Genomic DNA, 16210 nt, shown 5'->3' with positions numbered 1-16210 from the left:
GTGGGTCAGACCAAAGGTCCATCTAGCCCAGTATCCTGTCTTCCAACAATGGCCAATGCCAGGGGCTTCAGAGGGAATGAACAGAACAGGTAATCAGCAAGTGATGCACCCATTCCCAGCTTCTGGCAAACAGAGTCTAGGGACACCATCCCTGCCCATCCTGGCTAATAGTCATTGATGGACCTATCCTCCATGAATTTATCAAGTGCTTTTTGGAAACCTGTTATAGTCTTGGCCTTCACAACATCCTCTGGCAAAGAGTTCCACCGATTTACTGTGCGTTGTGTGAAGAAATACTTCCTTTTGTTTGTTTTAAACCTGCTGCCTATTAATTTCATTTGGTGACCTCTAGTTCTTGTGTTATGAGGAGTAAATAACACTTACTTTCTCCCCAACAGTCATGATTTTATAGGCCTCTATCATATCCCCCCTTAGTCGTTTCTTTTCCAAGCTGAAAAGTCCTAGTTTTACTAATCTCCCCTCATATGGAAGCTGTTCCATACCCCTAGTCATTTTTGTTTTTCTATACCTTTTCCAATTCCAATATATATTTTTTGAGATGGGGTGACCACATCTGCACGCAGTATTCAAGATGTGCGCATACCATGGATTTATACAGAGGCAATATGATATTTTCTATCCTATCTATCCGTTTCTTAATGATTCCCAACATTCTGTTCACTTTTTTGACTGTTGTTGCACAATGAGTGGATGTTTTCAGAGAACTATCCACAATGACTCCAAGATCTCTTTCTTGAGTGGTAACAGCTAATTTAGAGTCAATTAATCTGAGCATATCTCAGTGAACCATAAAAGATACAGAATTTGCTATCTCACTATTTTCAAAAAGTCCTCTTCTATCAATATACCTGCCACCCTGTCTGTGTTACTTGTTTTCCGTCGCCATTTTTTCACAGTGTAAACACCACATGGTCCTCTGCAAGGGGTATGATGCCTTATTGAACTCAGAAGAAAAGCCACCTGCAAGAGTATGAAGAGCTGGTAGCTAGGGTTGTGTCTCACTTCTATACTCCTATCTTTTTGGTACACTACTGGAGTGGAATACATTCAATTACTCCCGAGGGAATTATGCGCCAAAAAAATAAAAATACCGCATACAATATTTTAAAATTCTGCAGATTTTGTTAGTAAATAAACGTGGAGGCTCCAGCATGGAGTGGAGAGCACAGGCCACTGGCTGCACAGAGATGGGAGATGACCCTGAAGCTGCAGCTGGGTGTGTCTCTACCTGTATGTGTGCTGGTGGGGGCTTAAGAATTTGTCACAGCAGTCCAGTGTAAAGGGAGTCCAGGCTGGTAGGCCAGGCGGGCTCAGTGGTACCCCAGTTGCAGGTGGCACCCTGGGGGGAACCCGTCACAGGGGGTCTGGATGCATGGGGTTTTGGTGGACGGAGGAGCAGCTCCCTGTACAGGGAGGGACCCTTCCCCCACATCTGAGAAGTAATGGGGGCCGGAAGCAGGGGAGTGGATGCTTCCTGCAGCTGGAGGAGGTTTCTGGGGGTGGGTCTGACCTGGCCCCGGCCCTAGTCACTCCTTGTAGGGGGAAGAGCAGGTCCTGTCCTGCCCGCCCTAGCTCAGCCCCCACAGTGATTTACCTCTCTGCCAGCTGCTCTGGGTGCCCAAAACAATGCACCCGTACTGCTGGGGAGGGGTGCGTGACCGCTCTTATGGCCTCCCTTTGCTTCCCCATCAGAAAGTCATTTTTCGGTGGGGAAGCAAAGAAATCTGGGGGGAGGACATGAATTCCGCACACATGCAGTGGCGCAGAATTCCCCCAGAAGTAACATTCTGTGCAATGGTTTACCATGGACTACATGTAATCAACTATCCCTTGTATAAACCTAATCTACTTACCAATAGCCTGTGATTCCGAAGGCCCCTTTCCACTGGATTTTAAGATTCCCTAATTTTACATCCTCTGACCTAATTAGTTCTAAATGAAGTAGCCACTGGGTTACTGAGCAATTCCCTTCCTAAAATGTGTCCATTTTAGAGCTAGGACTGAAGCTGAAAATCCTGTAACCTAACCCCATTTCTAAATTCTAAAAGGTCACAACTGGCGGTATCTGCAAAAAAATCTTTTCCAAGACAACCAAATTCCCCCAGTATATTTCAAGACTATTTCTAGAAAACAGCAAACAGTTCTTTAAGCTACGATATACTAACTCCATTTCACCTCAGACACATAATGTTCCTAAAATCTATTCTTAGAAACAGGTTCTGCCAGGTGATAGCTTTACTCCTGTTCTTCTTTCTGGGAGACAGACAGGAATTACTTCAGGACTCTTAAGAAGCATGACTGCACACCTCCCAAGTACGTCTGGAAATGCAGTTAATAAGAAACAGTTTCTTACTGTAACTGTGGTTCTTTGGGATGTGATGCAGATGTGTATTCTACTTATGTGTGTGTGCACCCAGCCTGCTGGAACCGGAGATTTTGCTTAGCAGTATCCGTAGAGTTCTGCCACTTGCACCTTGTGGCTGTGGCCCCTCCCCTGGCTATATGAGGTGATGCTGCCCTGACCCCCCTCAGTTCCTTTGCATCAAACACCCATGAGAGGAGACTCTGATGCAGAAGGGACAGAGGGTGGGTCACGGAATACACATCTGCATCATATCGCCAAGAACCAGTTACAGTAGGTAACCGTTTCTTCTTTTTTGTGTAGATGCACTGTGTATTCCACTTAGGTGACTCCCAAGTAGTATCCCGAGGAGGTGGAGCTTGGAATCTACCTAAATAAGGATATTAGGAAATACTATTTCACTAGGAGGGTGGTGAAGCTCTGGAATGAGTTACCTAGGGAGGAGGTGGAATCTCCATCCTTAGAGGTTTTTAAGGCCCAGCTTGCCAGGAGGGTCGGGGTGGCGCTTCTTCAAAATCCCTGGCTCCGGCATGCTGGGCGCGCACACACGTAAGTGGAATTCAAGTCTGCATCTACTCAAAGAACTACCAACTACTTCATTTGCCTCAGCAGGTCATGGATAGTGAAGAGGAAAGACTCATTCTCTGTTAACCAAATCTGAGATAGACTGTGCTGCCCACTAACTGTTCAATGATGAGGGCCAATGTAAAGGAACATAGTGGTAATAATATAGGACTGCAAGTCTCAGCCCCTAGGGGCCTACACCTTTGGAAAATCATATGGTGGTCAGTTTTATTCTAGACTGGCTTTTCTGCCAAATCAAAAACACATCTATACTTTCCTAAAAATTCAGATGAGAATGTCAGTAGGAAACATTCTGACGAATTAGCTTACCAGCAGAGGAATACTCAAGCAGGAAGTGTTGCATGGTAATTAGTGCAGGAGCCTGAATGTCAGGACTTCTAGTGCTAGCTCTTCCATTGCCTTGCAATGTCACCTTGGGAAGTCTCTTCTCTGTGTTTCAATTTGCCCATCTGTGAAATATGTCCAATAGCTACCTATTTCACAGGGGGTTTGTGAAGCTTAATTAAATTGTATGAAAGTCCTCTGAGATCCTTAATAAAAAAGGTGCTACATTATTACAAAAAATAATCATATTTAGAAGTGCTACTTTATCCATAAATGGATGGGTTTATCCTATGTCAAAGACAATATCTTAACATTAGTGAGAGACAAGCCCATAAGCCCTTACTCCTGAAATAACAGACCTGAGTCAAATATCCAAAAGCCAGTCCCTTTCTATATATTTTCAACCCAGTGCCATTTATTTAGGAGCATTAATTCCATTCTCAAATGACTATATAGCTAGAGAGAGTTCTAAATTTTCTGTCAACGTTGTAATCTAGGCTACATATTCTATTAATAAATCATCTTCACACAAAAAATGTTTTATTCTGCCTCTCCCCTCCTACGTGAATCTGATGTATTCTGTGATCTGTCAATCTGGTTAGTGCTAGAAATCAATTGCAAGTGTAAATAACAGAGGTGACAAAGATCAGCTGTGTCTAATGCTTCTGTACAGCTGAAATAATTTGATATATTGGCTTCAAATAAGTGGTATAAGGCCTCTATCCAGGCAGCAAATTCATCAATAAAATCAAATGCTTTCAGGTGTGACACAGATATGGTTACTGTAAGTGGCACCCTGTTTTGATGTTCCAGGTAAGTGAAACTTGAGACAAAGTACAACTCCCCTCCCCACCCCCCATTTCAAGCCCTGCCACGGCCACAAGATAGAAGCATTCCTGTATTTTTGTGCACGCATGCTGTATAGTGTAGTGCAAGTCACATCAGATTTCTGTGCCTCAGTGTCCCCATCTGTAAAAATGGGGATAATGAGGCTTATACCTCTTTTGTAAAGCTCTTTGAGATTCACTCAGGAAAAGCAGTATATAAGAGCGAGGTGGTCTTATGTGGATGTAGAGCATGTGTGTGTATTAATCTATCCCTAGTGTATTTTTGCTGGTTCTTTTGTTAAAGTTTTTAAATGTCATTGACAGGTAAAGTTTCAGAATGCCTTCCATTCTATAAAATGTTGTTTAAGTTTTGAAATAAAGTTTGAATTGCAACCAGACTTTAATAAGATTGGAAAGAGGATTTGGGGGGAGTTAAGAATAGCCTCAGCCCCTGTCAAGCCATACATGAGGCCAGTCAGTGCGGCCCAGATCCTCATAGATATTTAGGTACCTAATTCCCATTTAAATTAGCTAGGGCGAGGTGCCTAAATATCTTAGAGGATCTGGGCCTGAGTAACTTGACCAGAGCCAGAGCTGTCACTGAAGGGTGAACAGGAGCATTGATTTGAAGGATTGTCCTGGGAGAACTGCATAATTCAATTAATTATTTATACTTGCGGCCTACAGTGGGACTGCAACTGTGCAGAATGGCACATTGGTGGATGACATGATGCTTAGCCTTGTTCCCAGAGTGAGTGCAGTCACAGTGATGGGGTGAAACACTAGTGCACCATTGTGAGAACTGTCATATGTGGCTGCGTGGTGTGGTACAGATGTCCTGGGGTAGCAATGCTAACCTTCTCCTAAAGCTTTATCAGCTTTAGAGTTAGTTTTCTAGTGAAACCTTTCAGTTTCAGTTAAACTAACATATCAATCTAAATTACTGCCAAAGAGGACAATCCTGGTGTGACATTGCACCCCATAATGCTTTATAGAAATATGCTTATGAGTGTAAATATGACATAACTGGAATATGTTTTATGCTAGATATGCCACGTAACATATCTTTGCAAAGGCTATGATCTACTGAGTGTGTTCATCCTATTTGTATGAATGTATCATTCCTGTATCTGAAGCTAGGAATATAAAATATAACTCTGAGGTCCTATTATAGTTATGCAAAGTGTGGGCCATTAATGGTGGTTTGGAATCTTGATGGCTCCCATTAACCAGGACAGTTGGTTGTAAATGGCTCTGTTTACTTGTAAGTCTTCCTTTATAGGTGTGTGCTGGCAAGTGGGTAATGAAGTCTTACAGTGACATGTGATCATGTCACCTGAACTGAAATCCATCTTTAACCTTTTCCATTTAGAAGGAGGGGTGGGAACCCAGAGAGGGACAAAGGATTCCCGCCTTGTGACAAAGATATATAAGGGGGTGGAACAGAACAAAGGGGCTTCAGTCATGAGAAATCCCCTAGCTATCTTCTGAACTGGAACAAGGACTGTACCAGGGGAAAGGATTGGGCCCAGACTAGAAGAGGCTAGTCTGTCAAAGAGGCTTATTGGAACATCTCTGCGGGTGAGATTTACCTGCATTTAGCTTCCTACTGTATTAGGCTTAGACTTGCGTGTTTTATTTTATTTTGTTTGGTAATTTACTTTGTTCTGTCTGTTATTACTTGGAACCACTTAAATCCCACTTTTTATATTTAATAAAATCACAATCACTTTTTACTTATTAACCCAGAGTATTAATACCGGGGGGGCAAACAGCTGTGCATATCTCTCTATCAGTGTTATAGAGGATGAACAATTTATGAGTTTACCCTGTATAAGCTTTATACAGAGTAAAACGGATTTATTTGGAGTTTGGACCCCATTGGGAGCTGGGTATCTGAGTGCTGGAGACAGGAACACTTCTTAAGCTGTTTTCAGTTAAGCCTGCAGCTTATAGGAGACGTGGTTCAGACTTGGATCTGTGTTTGCAGCAGGCAAGCGTCTCTGGCTCAAACAAGGCAAGGTACTGAAGTTCCAAGCTGGCAGGGAAAACGGGCTCAGAGGTAGTCTAGGCACATCAAGTGGCAGTTCCCAAAGGGGTTTCTGTGACCCAACCTGTCACACCTGGATAATTACCAGATCATGAACAATTACAGCTTATGTCATGCTAGGGAGCAGCTGTCCACATGATGTTGCATAATTTCATTAATAATAATACTTTGGACTTGTGTAGCACTGCTCATTCAAGGCTCTCACAGTACAGTAAAATCTCTCTTAAATGACCCAGGGCGTAGACAAAAATCAGTTGCTTAAGGAGGTTTTTTTTTATAAATAGGTGTCAGAGATGTACCTGGTGGGCCAAATTTATGCTTAGTGTAATTTCACCTGACCTCATTGGATTTACATCAACAAGAGGTTTCAGAGAGAGCTCCACTGAAGTCAACAGAATTCCACCCATGTGGAACAGCCTGCAGAATTGGGGTGTAAGACAGGACCTGGAGAATACTATACCTTGTTGAAAATGTAGGGGAAATTTGGGTAAGCAGAATGTAATTATTCAAGTAAAAGTTTAGGTAGGACTAGGCTCTTTTGGGCAGGGACTATCATTTATTACATGTTCGTGCAGCACCTAGCACAAAGGCCCAACCTGGCTATGGCCTTTAGGAGCTACAATATAAATGTTAAATAATAACGAAAATGTATCTATTATGGATCATTTTCATAGAAGCTAAAACAATGTGTCTCTTGGTATAGCTAAGGGGAAAGCTCCCCTTTCCAGTAGGAAATGGAGTAATAAACAATGCTGGTATCAATTTAAAGAAAGGATAATGGCACAGCCAAGAAACCAACAATAACTGCTTCTAAAAAGAGGGACTCCTTTCTCAAGGGGACTGAAACTGGATAAGCCATTGTGGGGAAAATATTGCCATAAAAGAAGAAATGAGGAGATAGAGACCCTACAATCTGCTTTCAGAATGCTGTCTCAGTGACCATGGCTTCTAGCAAGCCTGTTACCATTTAAAAACTTGCTATTGTATGGGGGAGAAAAAGCATATTGAGCCATGCACACAATCAAATGTTTTTAATATAAGATAGGAAATTTTAAAGGACAATGAGCATTTGTGTCAAGCTGAAAGAAGGCAATTCTATTACCTGGATAACTAGCTATGCTTTTAAAAAATGTTGTTTTGGAACACATACATTATAGCCTGTGTGGAAATCCACTTTTTAAAATCTATTTTTTTTTGCCCTTTTTCCCTTCAAACAAACTTTTAATGATATACAAACCAGAGAAGCACCATTTGTGTCATTGCATAACTATATGGCTGCTAAAATTCCTTTGCCATGCCATTTCAAAGTTATGATATGACAGAAAGGTATCAATTCATTTGGTACCTGGATAGTCAGTACTTCGAAAGCCCATGATGCAAGAACAAACCATTTCACGCATAAGTGCATTAAGACGCATCTTAGAAGAATTTAAAAAGACCACAAATGAAGGGCAATTCTTACTATACTCCCTTGTGGAAGATACCCATTGATAGATGGAGCTCTGGATTTGTCCAATGATCCCAGGTTTAAGGCCACATTTTAAGTGGTGACCCCTGCACCCAGGGGTGGTCCATGTGGGAAACTCATTGCAGGTCTTGGGGCTAGGTCTTGGTAGGACTGACCGCAGAAGACAAAGTTTATTAAGCAGCCAAAAAATGTTGACGGCTCCTTTCCTGGACATACAGATTGTAACATTAATGAAAAATACCTTTTCCATCTTCAGACAGCCAGGAAACTGTCTTTTTCTTTTAAGTGAAGATTTTGGCTCTGTGATCTCCACTTTTGTCACATCCAGAATAAACAGACAACAACAACTCATTCTACATGTGTATGAAGGTAAATGCCACAAGAAAACTTAAATTTGCCCAGCATACAGCAGGCCACTGAGTGAGTTACAAAAACTAGCAAAACACCATGTATCCCACAGGCTCTCTTGAATTCAAAATCCTAATCTACAGTACCTTTAATTTTAATAGCACCTCAGAAAAACCCACCAAGACAACTATACTCCAGTAAGGATGCTGCTGCTAAGCAGACATAGGATAAGACTCTCAGGGCAGAGGGTAGAGTCCCCTCAGCAAACTATGCAGCTCATTATTAGAAGAGCCTGACTTTGTTTATAATCTAAATGCAAGACCAATCTTTTTTCCCATGCCTTTCTTCAGTAACACCAGCCCCTGCTATTACCACTATTCAAGGCAGAGGTTAAGAGGAAGAGGAAAGACAAGATTAAAAGAAATAGTGAAAAAAATGTTCTGGAAAATGAAGAGATGGAAGAATGAAACTCATTTAGACTTGGTTTAAGATACCTAGAGTTATATGGAGTTTAGATAGCACAGTGATAACCATTCTAAAAATACCGAGGGCCCTTCATTTTAGGTTTTTATTGAATTTAATTAAATTCCTGAAAAAAATTAATCATTTTTATTACTACAACAAAAACAGATGAAAATCGGTACAAAAACTATAATTAATATTTTTTCTGGGTAAATATTGGGGTTTAGTTTGGTGGACAGAAGGACAGGGGGGAAATGTATTCAGTAGATTAATGCTTTGATGAACGGAATTCAATGTGGTTTGCTGCAGAACTAAAACAGAACTCAAAACAAAATGCCACCTATAAGTGCCACTTATAAGAAAACAATATATCTCTAATCCCCCAGTAAAACTTTTCATTTGAATAAACCATTTACTGTTGTAGACTTAGAACTATTAGTCTGTAACTTCGATGCTACACCCTTTGCAGCGCATACACTCAACTTCATCCTTTTCTCCTGTTTTTGGTTTTTTAAAACTTTTGAATATTTCCTTCTGTTCTGAAATGTATTCTGATATGGATTTTTGTTTTATTCCCATTTTAGTTTAGATTTTTAAACCATTATCTGTTAACGGCTTGAAATGTGTGCATGGTGGGTGTGAGATTCATCAGTAAGTTTGTGCCTGTTTGTTTATTGTGTATATCTTCTAGACTAATACATAGCCTTACTTCAACATGCAGCTTTGCATATACAGACTAATGTATTATCATAATACACATATCATTTAAATGTATTGTATTTCCCTAATAAAACAAGTTATTTTTTACATATTTGAAAGATACAAAAGTAGAGTGAAAATTGGAAAAAACAGATAATACTTTTTGTAAAACCTGTGATTTTTTTAGGTAAAAATTGGTTTAAACTGAAAATGAAGATGCTTAAAAATACCTTAAATAGATATGTTCATAGTCCATAATTAATAGATTAAGTTAGAATAATGATTCACAGTTACCATTGAATGGCACATCATTATTACAAATAAAGATATATATTTAATAACTAATTACTTCTCAGTTACTAAGGCTATCTCTGGATTATTTGAATACTAACTTCATTTTTTCAGTAATCCCCTCCCCCTCCTCTTCCATCTCACTGATAAACCTTTACTGCAATCCCATCCCCCTCAAGTGATCAGATATCTCCTTCTGTAATCTCATCCCTCTGAAGTGATCAGATCCTCTAATCCTTCCCCATGCTGATCAGTGATAAGTAAACAATAATATGCAGACCATATAGTTTGTCTGAACTAATTTATCCCATTCCCACCATTTTCCCAAATGCTAAAATCCTTGAGAATGCCACTACTGTATTTTATTCTTTGTTACAATTTGCTGCAGGTTTGTCATGCTTGAGAAGATTTAATTTTGACTGCTGGAAATGTGTGTTAAATATTATTTGTCTTAGAATTCCCTTAGTCAATTAACCAAAAGTTTCTTGAGATGGCACTTTTAGTACCATATGGATTTTTGAAATGAGTAGTAATTAAATAACCTGTATGGTTCTAAAACTGCCATGTCTATTCACAAGATGAAAGTTCTTAAATGTAATAATTCTCCAGGTTTACAGATTACCTGGCCCAAGATATGTCTCAAATTATCTTGATTATCTAATTGTCCAGCTGCTGACAATTAGACACAGTTGGAGTAGCTGGCTGTGCTCAAGCTGCTGCTAGATCAGTTTGAAAAGGAGGAGATTTCAAACTATGATGAATAAAACAGTATGTTTCTCATGCTGAAAGAATACTTTGCAAATCATAGAGTATCCCCAGAGAGAAGAACCCATGCTAAACATATAGTTATTTATAAGGGAGTGGGTTGCCAATCAACCAAATGTTTAATAAACACAATTTGGTCCTGCCTATATGCTAGGACAAATCTATGCTAACACTAGGTTAAAAACATAGTTTAGTTCAGAAAGATTTTCCTCTCTGTGTTATAGTCTCTTCCTCTAAGGACTAGGATTTCATTTGTGTACTGTGTCACAGCACTCGTCTAACCTATGAAACGGAACCCATTAAGTTTGGTTGCTTAATACCTGACTTTGATTTGGTGGGAACCAAATTGTTGTAATTAGGTTAAAAAATTTCCTAGACTCTTTTTTTTTTTTTTTTTATAAACAATTTGTGTCTCTATACATATAGACAATACCAAACTATGTTATACATCCATGCTTAAACATGCTGTTTCACAGGCCCAGCAACGCATTCAGGTTGGACCCTCTCCCATCAGCACATGACAGAGGGCAAATAACTCTGCAAACACATGCTTAACTTTAAGTACGAATAGTCTCATTGAAGTCAATTAAGTCAACAGAACTACTCTCATGCATAAAGTTAAGAAGGTGTATAAACATTTACAGGATTGGGACCTTATTCAACAAATGTTTATCCTTTTTCATGAGTTGACTGTAAAAAGATTAGCATTTTCTTGAATTTATTTGTAATTTGAAGTCAAATCATTTCTGTCAATAACCATGACCCACAGCTTGCTCAAAAACAGTTGCAAGATTTTGATACAATATTCAGAATTCAAGTTGTTATGGACACACAAGTTGCAAGTTGTGTTTCTGTTTCTTGTTTGGAGGAGTAAGAAATTTGCTTTCTGCAATATTCCCTTAAATTAGGCTTGTCAGAACTTGATTTTTTGTGTAATTGACGGATATTATCAATTTTTATTTTTAAGAATTTTTCCTTTTTTATCTATTTAAATTTTCACAGTTGCACAAAATTGTAGGTTTTAAACATTTCTTTGTCAATGTTTATTGATTTAAATTTTCACAGCTGTAGGCAACTATAGGGGGAATCAGAAAATTATTTAATGACACCAGACCTTGAGATTCAAAAAGTTAAAGCTTTATAACCATTAAAATACAAACTGTCAACCTCACATGTCAAAATATACAAAGTAAATGTCCTTAAATCAAACTCTAATAAGTTCGCAAGCAGCATTTTTTGTACTTTGCCTATCTGTAAATTTTGATTATCAACGATGGAAATATTTTTTAATCAGTTTGTGTGTGTACAGGGAAATCAACATTTACTGATAAGAATCTAATCCTTTCAAACCTACTTATAATGTGCTCTTTTGGTAAACGTTCCTGATAATAAATTCACCTGCAGAAAGCATAAACACAGTTGAAGCAAATTCAGTTAAATATTTGAAAGATTGTTTGTGGAAAGTCTTTCTATCTTGTGTAACAGAACTATACATTGCTTTAAAATTGATTTTTATGAGACCATAATTCCCCTATGAATGTGAGAGTAGGATGACATGGAGGTAGGTAAGAAAGGCCTGGAATAACAAAGAAGACTGCAGGTTTCAGAGTGGTAGACATGTTGGTCTGTATCAGCAAAAACAACAAGGAGTCCTTGTGGCCCCTTAGAGACTAACAAATTTATCTGGGCATAAGCTTTTATGGGCTAAAACCCACTTCATCAAATGTATGGAGTGGAAAATACAGTAGGCAGGTATAAATACACAGCCATATGTGTAGAAGAACCTATGTGGATGAGCCTGTGGTTGACTTGGTATGTTGGGGGAACCTATAGCTTAGGGACAGGAGGTCTTTTCTTGGGTGTTGCTGGTTGGCAGCAGCTGTGGGGCTTGGTGTCTAGGGCCTGGTCTACACTAGGCGTTTATGTCGAAGTTAGCGCCGTTACATCGAATTAACCCTGCACCCGTCCACACTGCGATGCTATTTAGTTCGACATAGAGGTCTCTTTAATTCGACTTCTGTACTCCTCCCCGACGAGGGGAGTAGCGCCAAATTCGACATGGCCATGTCGAATTAGGCTAGGTGTGGATGGAAATCGACGCTAATAGCTCCGGGAGCTATCCCACAGTGCACCACTCTGTTGACGCTCTGGACAGCAGTGCGAGCTCGTATGCTCTGACCAGCCACACAGGAAAAGCCCCGGGAAAATTTGAATTGGAATTCCTTTTCCTGTCTGGCCAGTTTGAATCTCATTTCCTGTCTGGACATCGTGGCGAGCACAGCAGCACTGGCAACGATGCAGAGCTCTCCAGCAGTGATGGCCGTGCAGTCTGTGAATAGAAAGAGGGCCCCAGCATGGACTGATCGGGAAGTCTTGGATCTCATCGCTGTGTGGGGCGATGAGTCCGTGCTTTCCGAGCTGCGATCCAAAAGACGGAATGCAAAGATCTACGAGAAGATCTCTAAAGACATGGCAGAGAGAGGATACAGCCGGGATGCAACGCAGTGCCGCGTGAAAATCAAGGAGCTGAGACAAGGCTACCAGAAGACCAAAGAGGCAAACGGACGCTCCGGATCCCATCCCCAGACATCCCGTTTCTATGAGGCACTGCATTCCATCCTCGGTGCGGCCGCCACCACTACCCCACCAGTGACCGTGGACTCTGAGGATGGGGTAGTGTCCACGGCCGGTTCCTCGGACATGTTAGGGGACGTGGAAGATGAGGAAGGAGATGAGGAGGGCGAGGCAGTCGGCAGCGCTCACAACGCTGATTTCCCCGACAGCCAGGATCTCTTCATCACCCTTACAGAGATCCCCTACCAAGCGTCCCCAGCCGTTACCCCGGACACAGAATCTGGTGAAGGATCAGCCAGTAAGTGTTGTAAACATCTAAACATTTATTTTTAACAAAACAGGAATATTAACAATTTAAAGAATGGGTTGTTCATGATTAGTGTGCCCTATGCGCTTAACGGTTTAGTCATGGGCAGTGCAAGTTTTGAAAAAAAATCTAGCAATGTCCGGTTTTCAGTGATTGTCCTGCACAAGCCGCTCTACTGTTTATTCCCTGCTACTGCAGCTACAGTAAAATGCGGTCTATATGTCCGGGGATAGAGCAGTAGTCCTCCTGGGATATCTCCACGAAGCTCTCCTGGAGGTAACTTGAAAGCCGTTCCATGAGGTTCCTGGGGAGAGCGGCCTTATTGGGTCCTCCGAAGTACGAGACGTTGCCGCGCCACGAGACTATCACGTACTCGGGAATCATTGCTCTGCATAGCAGGGCGGCATACGGCCCTGGTCTTTGGAGGCTTTCCCGGAGCATTCTCTGTCTGTCGCTCTCAGAGATCCTCATCAGGGTGATGTCGCCCATGGTGACCTGCTTTTAATTAGGTAGGGGAATGTTAGTGTTGGGACTCCTTTCCCGTTCCTTGACAGAACTGTAACCGCTGGTTTTTAGCCACGCGGTGGAGGCGGGAGAGGGGCAGCCGAAAGGGATCGTTCCCGGGGACAGCCGCGAGGGGGTGGGACAGGGGCAGAGTTCCCGCTTGCCGGATTGCTGGCTGCAGGAACTGACATAGCTTTAAATGTGAAATGAGGCCAGTGGTAATCTAAAAGTTTTAAACTGCCACAAGTGTACGGCTTACCATGTCTGCCTGCAACAGAAATTCCGTTGTGCTGCCCCGCTTCTCAAATGTGCTGTGCAAGACCCCAGGCACTGAATGCGAAGGCCGAAAATTCGACCTTGTGCTGAGTGCGCATGTGATAGGTGCTGTGCATGGTCTTGTTCACAGAGAAAGACTATGTTCTTTGTTCACAACTACATTTTTCTTTCTGAGGAATTCACTCCCTTTTTCCCATTTCCACAGCCCCATCTGTGACTGTCTCACAACCTAGCCTGGAATCACACTCCCAGAGGCTAGCGCGGATTAGGCGTAGGAAGAGGAGGACACGGGAGGACATGTTCTCTGAGCTTATGGCCTGTTCCCAAGCCCAGGCAGCATAGCAGACCCAGTGGCGGGAGAACTTGACCCGAATGCACCAAGCCAACATGGATCGGGAGGAGAGGTGGCGGCAGGAAGACCAGCAGGCGACTCAAACGCTGCTTGGACTACTGAGGGAGCAAACGGACACGCTCCGGCGCCTTGTGGATGTTCTGCAGGAACGGAGGCAGGAGGACAGAGCCCCGCTGCAGTCCATCTATAACCGCCCTCCCCTGCCACCAAGTCCCATACCCACCTCACCCAAAGTGCAAAGAAGGAGAGGCGGCAGAGTCCCTGCTAACTCTCACTCCACCCCTGCAGAGAGCTCTAGTAGCAGAAGGCTCTCATTTCCCAAAATTTGAACAGTTCTTTCCTTCCCGCCTGACACAAGCCCCCGTCCAAGTTTCACCTCCCAATGCCATGTGTAGTTGATAATAAAAAATATGTTTCTGTAAACTACTGTTTCAATCATGTTCTTTTGGAGGAGGATGGGAAAGGGGGTTGGTAATTGGACAGGACAGTCACCTTTGGCAGGGTACATAGTCGGGGGCAGGCACAGCAGCAGGGCACATACACAGTGCAGTGATGCAGTGACTAGTTACCCTGGTTAGTCTGGGAGGTTGTTTTCATGTTATGTGGTGGGGGGTGGGTTGCTCTGTGACTTTGTGGCAGGGGAGGGCAGTTACAGATCTTAAGCGGCGGTCCTTAGGCAGGATCACAGAGCCACACAGCAGGGGATCTGTAACCGTCCTCCCCCTGCCACAAAGTCACATAGACCCCCCCATACACACAGTCCCGATCAGGAGGGGTGACAGGCTCCGTTGAAACAACCATCCCACTGCAGCGGAGCCTGTCAATCCTTGAGTTTAGAAGCTGCATTCGCGTCACTACACTACACCCGCTCCGCACCACAGTCTGCGTCCCAGTTTTAAAAAATTCCCGCGAAAACAGTATTAAAGAAAACGGTGTGCTTTAACAAAGTTGAACTATTTTTATTTCGCAACGTGTGTTGGAAGGGGGGTGAAGGGGGTATGTAACTGGATAGGATAGTCAACATTACCTGGGTAAAGAAACGGGGGCAGGTTTAGCTTCTCAGTACACAAACTTTAAAGTCACAGGTTACCCTGCTCACTGAGGAACTTTGCTTTCAAAGCCTCCCGGATGCACAGCGCGTCCCGCTGGTCTCTTCTAATCGCCCGGCTGTCTGGCTGTGAGTAATCAGCAGCCAGGCTATTTTCCTCAACCTCCCACCCCGCCATAAAGGTCTCCCCCTTGCTCTCACAGAGATTGTGGAGCACACAGCAAGCTGCTATAACAATGGGGATATTGGTTTCGCTGAGATCACAGCGAGTCAGTAAGCTTCTCCATCTCCCCTTGAGACGGCCAAAAGCACACTCCACCACCATTCTGCACTTGCTCAGCCGGTAGTTGAAGAGTTCTTTTTCAGTGTCCAGGGCGCCAGTATAGGGCTTCATGAGCCAGGGCATTAGCGGGTAGGCTGGGTCCCCGAGGATGACTATAGGCATCTCCACATCCCCAACAGTTATTTTGTGGTCCGGGAAGTAAATACCTTGTTGCAGCCGTCTAAACAGACCAGAGTTCCTGAAAACACGAGCGTCATGAACCTTGCCCGGCCATCCCACGTAGATGTTGGTAAAACGTCCCCTGTGGTCCACCAGTGCTTGCAGCACCATGGAAAAGTAGCCCTTTCGGTTAATGTACTGGGTGGCCTGGTGGTCCGGTGCCAGGATAGGGATGTGAGTTCCATCTATGGCCCCACCGCAGTTTGGGAATCCCATCGCTGCGAAGCCATCTATGATCGCCTCCACGTTTCCCAGGGTCACTACCTTTGGCAGCAGTACATCAACGATTGCCTTGGCTACTTGCATCACAACAACCCCCACGGTAGATTTGCCCACCCCAAACTGGTTCGCGACTGACCGGTAGCTGTCTGGCGTTGCAAGCTTCCAGAGGGCTATGGCCACTCGCTTCTGTACACTCAGTGCAGCTCGCAACCGGGTGTCACTG

The 16210-nt window shown here is 42.8% G+C and overlaps 1 protein-coding gene across 1 annotated transcript; it reads left to right on the top strand.

Annotated features, from left to right (window-relative positions):
- The first annotated feature begins 12497 nt into the window (after positions 1 to 12497).
- On the top strand, positions 12498 to 14638 carry LOC135976662 (myb/SANT-like DNA-binding domain-containing protein 2). Its single transcript, XM_065573581.1, has 2 exons — positions 12498 to 13074; positions 14069 to 14638. The coding sequence occupies exons 1-2, from the start codon at positions 12498 to 12500 to the stop codon at positions 14203 to 14205; spliced, it is 714 nt and encodes a 237-aa protein (XP_065429653.1). The 3' UTR covers positions 14206 to 14638.
- Positions 14639 to 16210: the final 1572 nt, after the last annotated feature.

Source organism: Chrysemys picta, chromosome 1 (genome assembly GCF_011386835.1).
Source record: "Chrysemys picta bellii isolate R12L10 chromosome 1, ASM1138683v2, whole genome shotgun sequence".
Classification (NCBI taxonomy): domain Eukaryota; kingdom Metazoa; phylum Chordata; order Testudines; family Emydidae; genus Chrysemys; species Chrysemys picta.
This window is presented reverse-complemented; position numbering and strand designations above follow the sequence as displayed.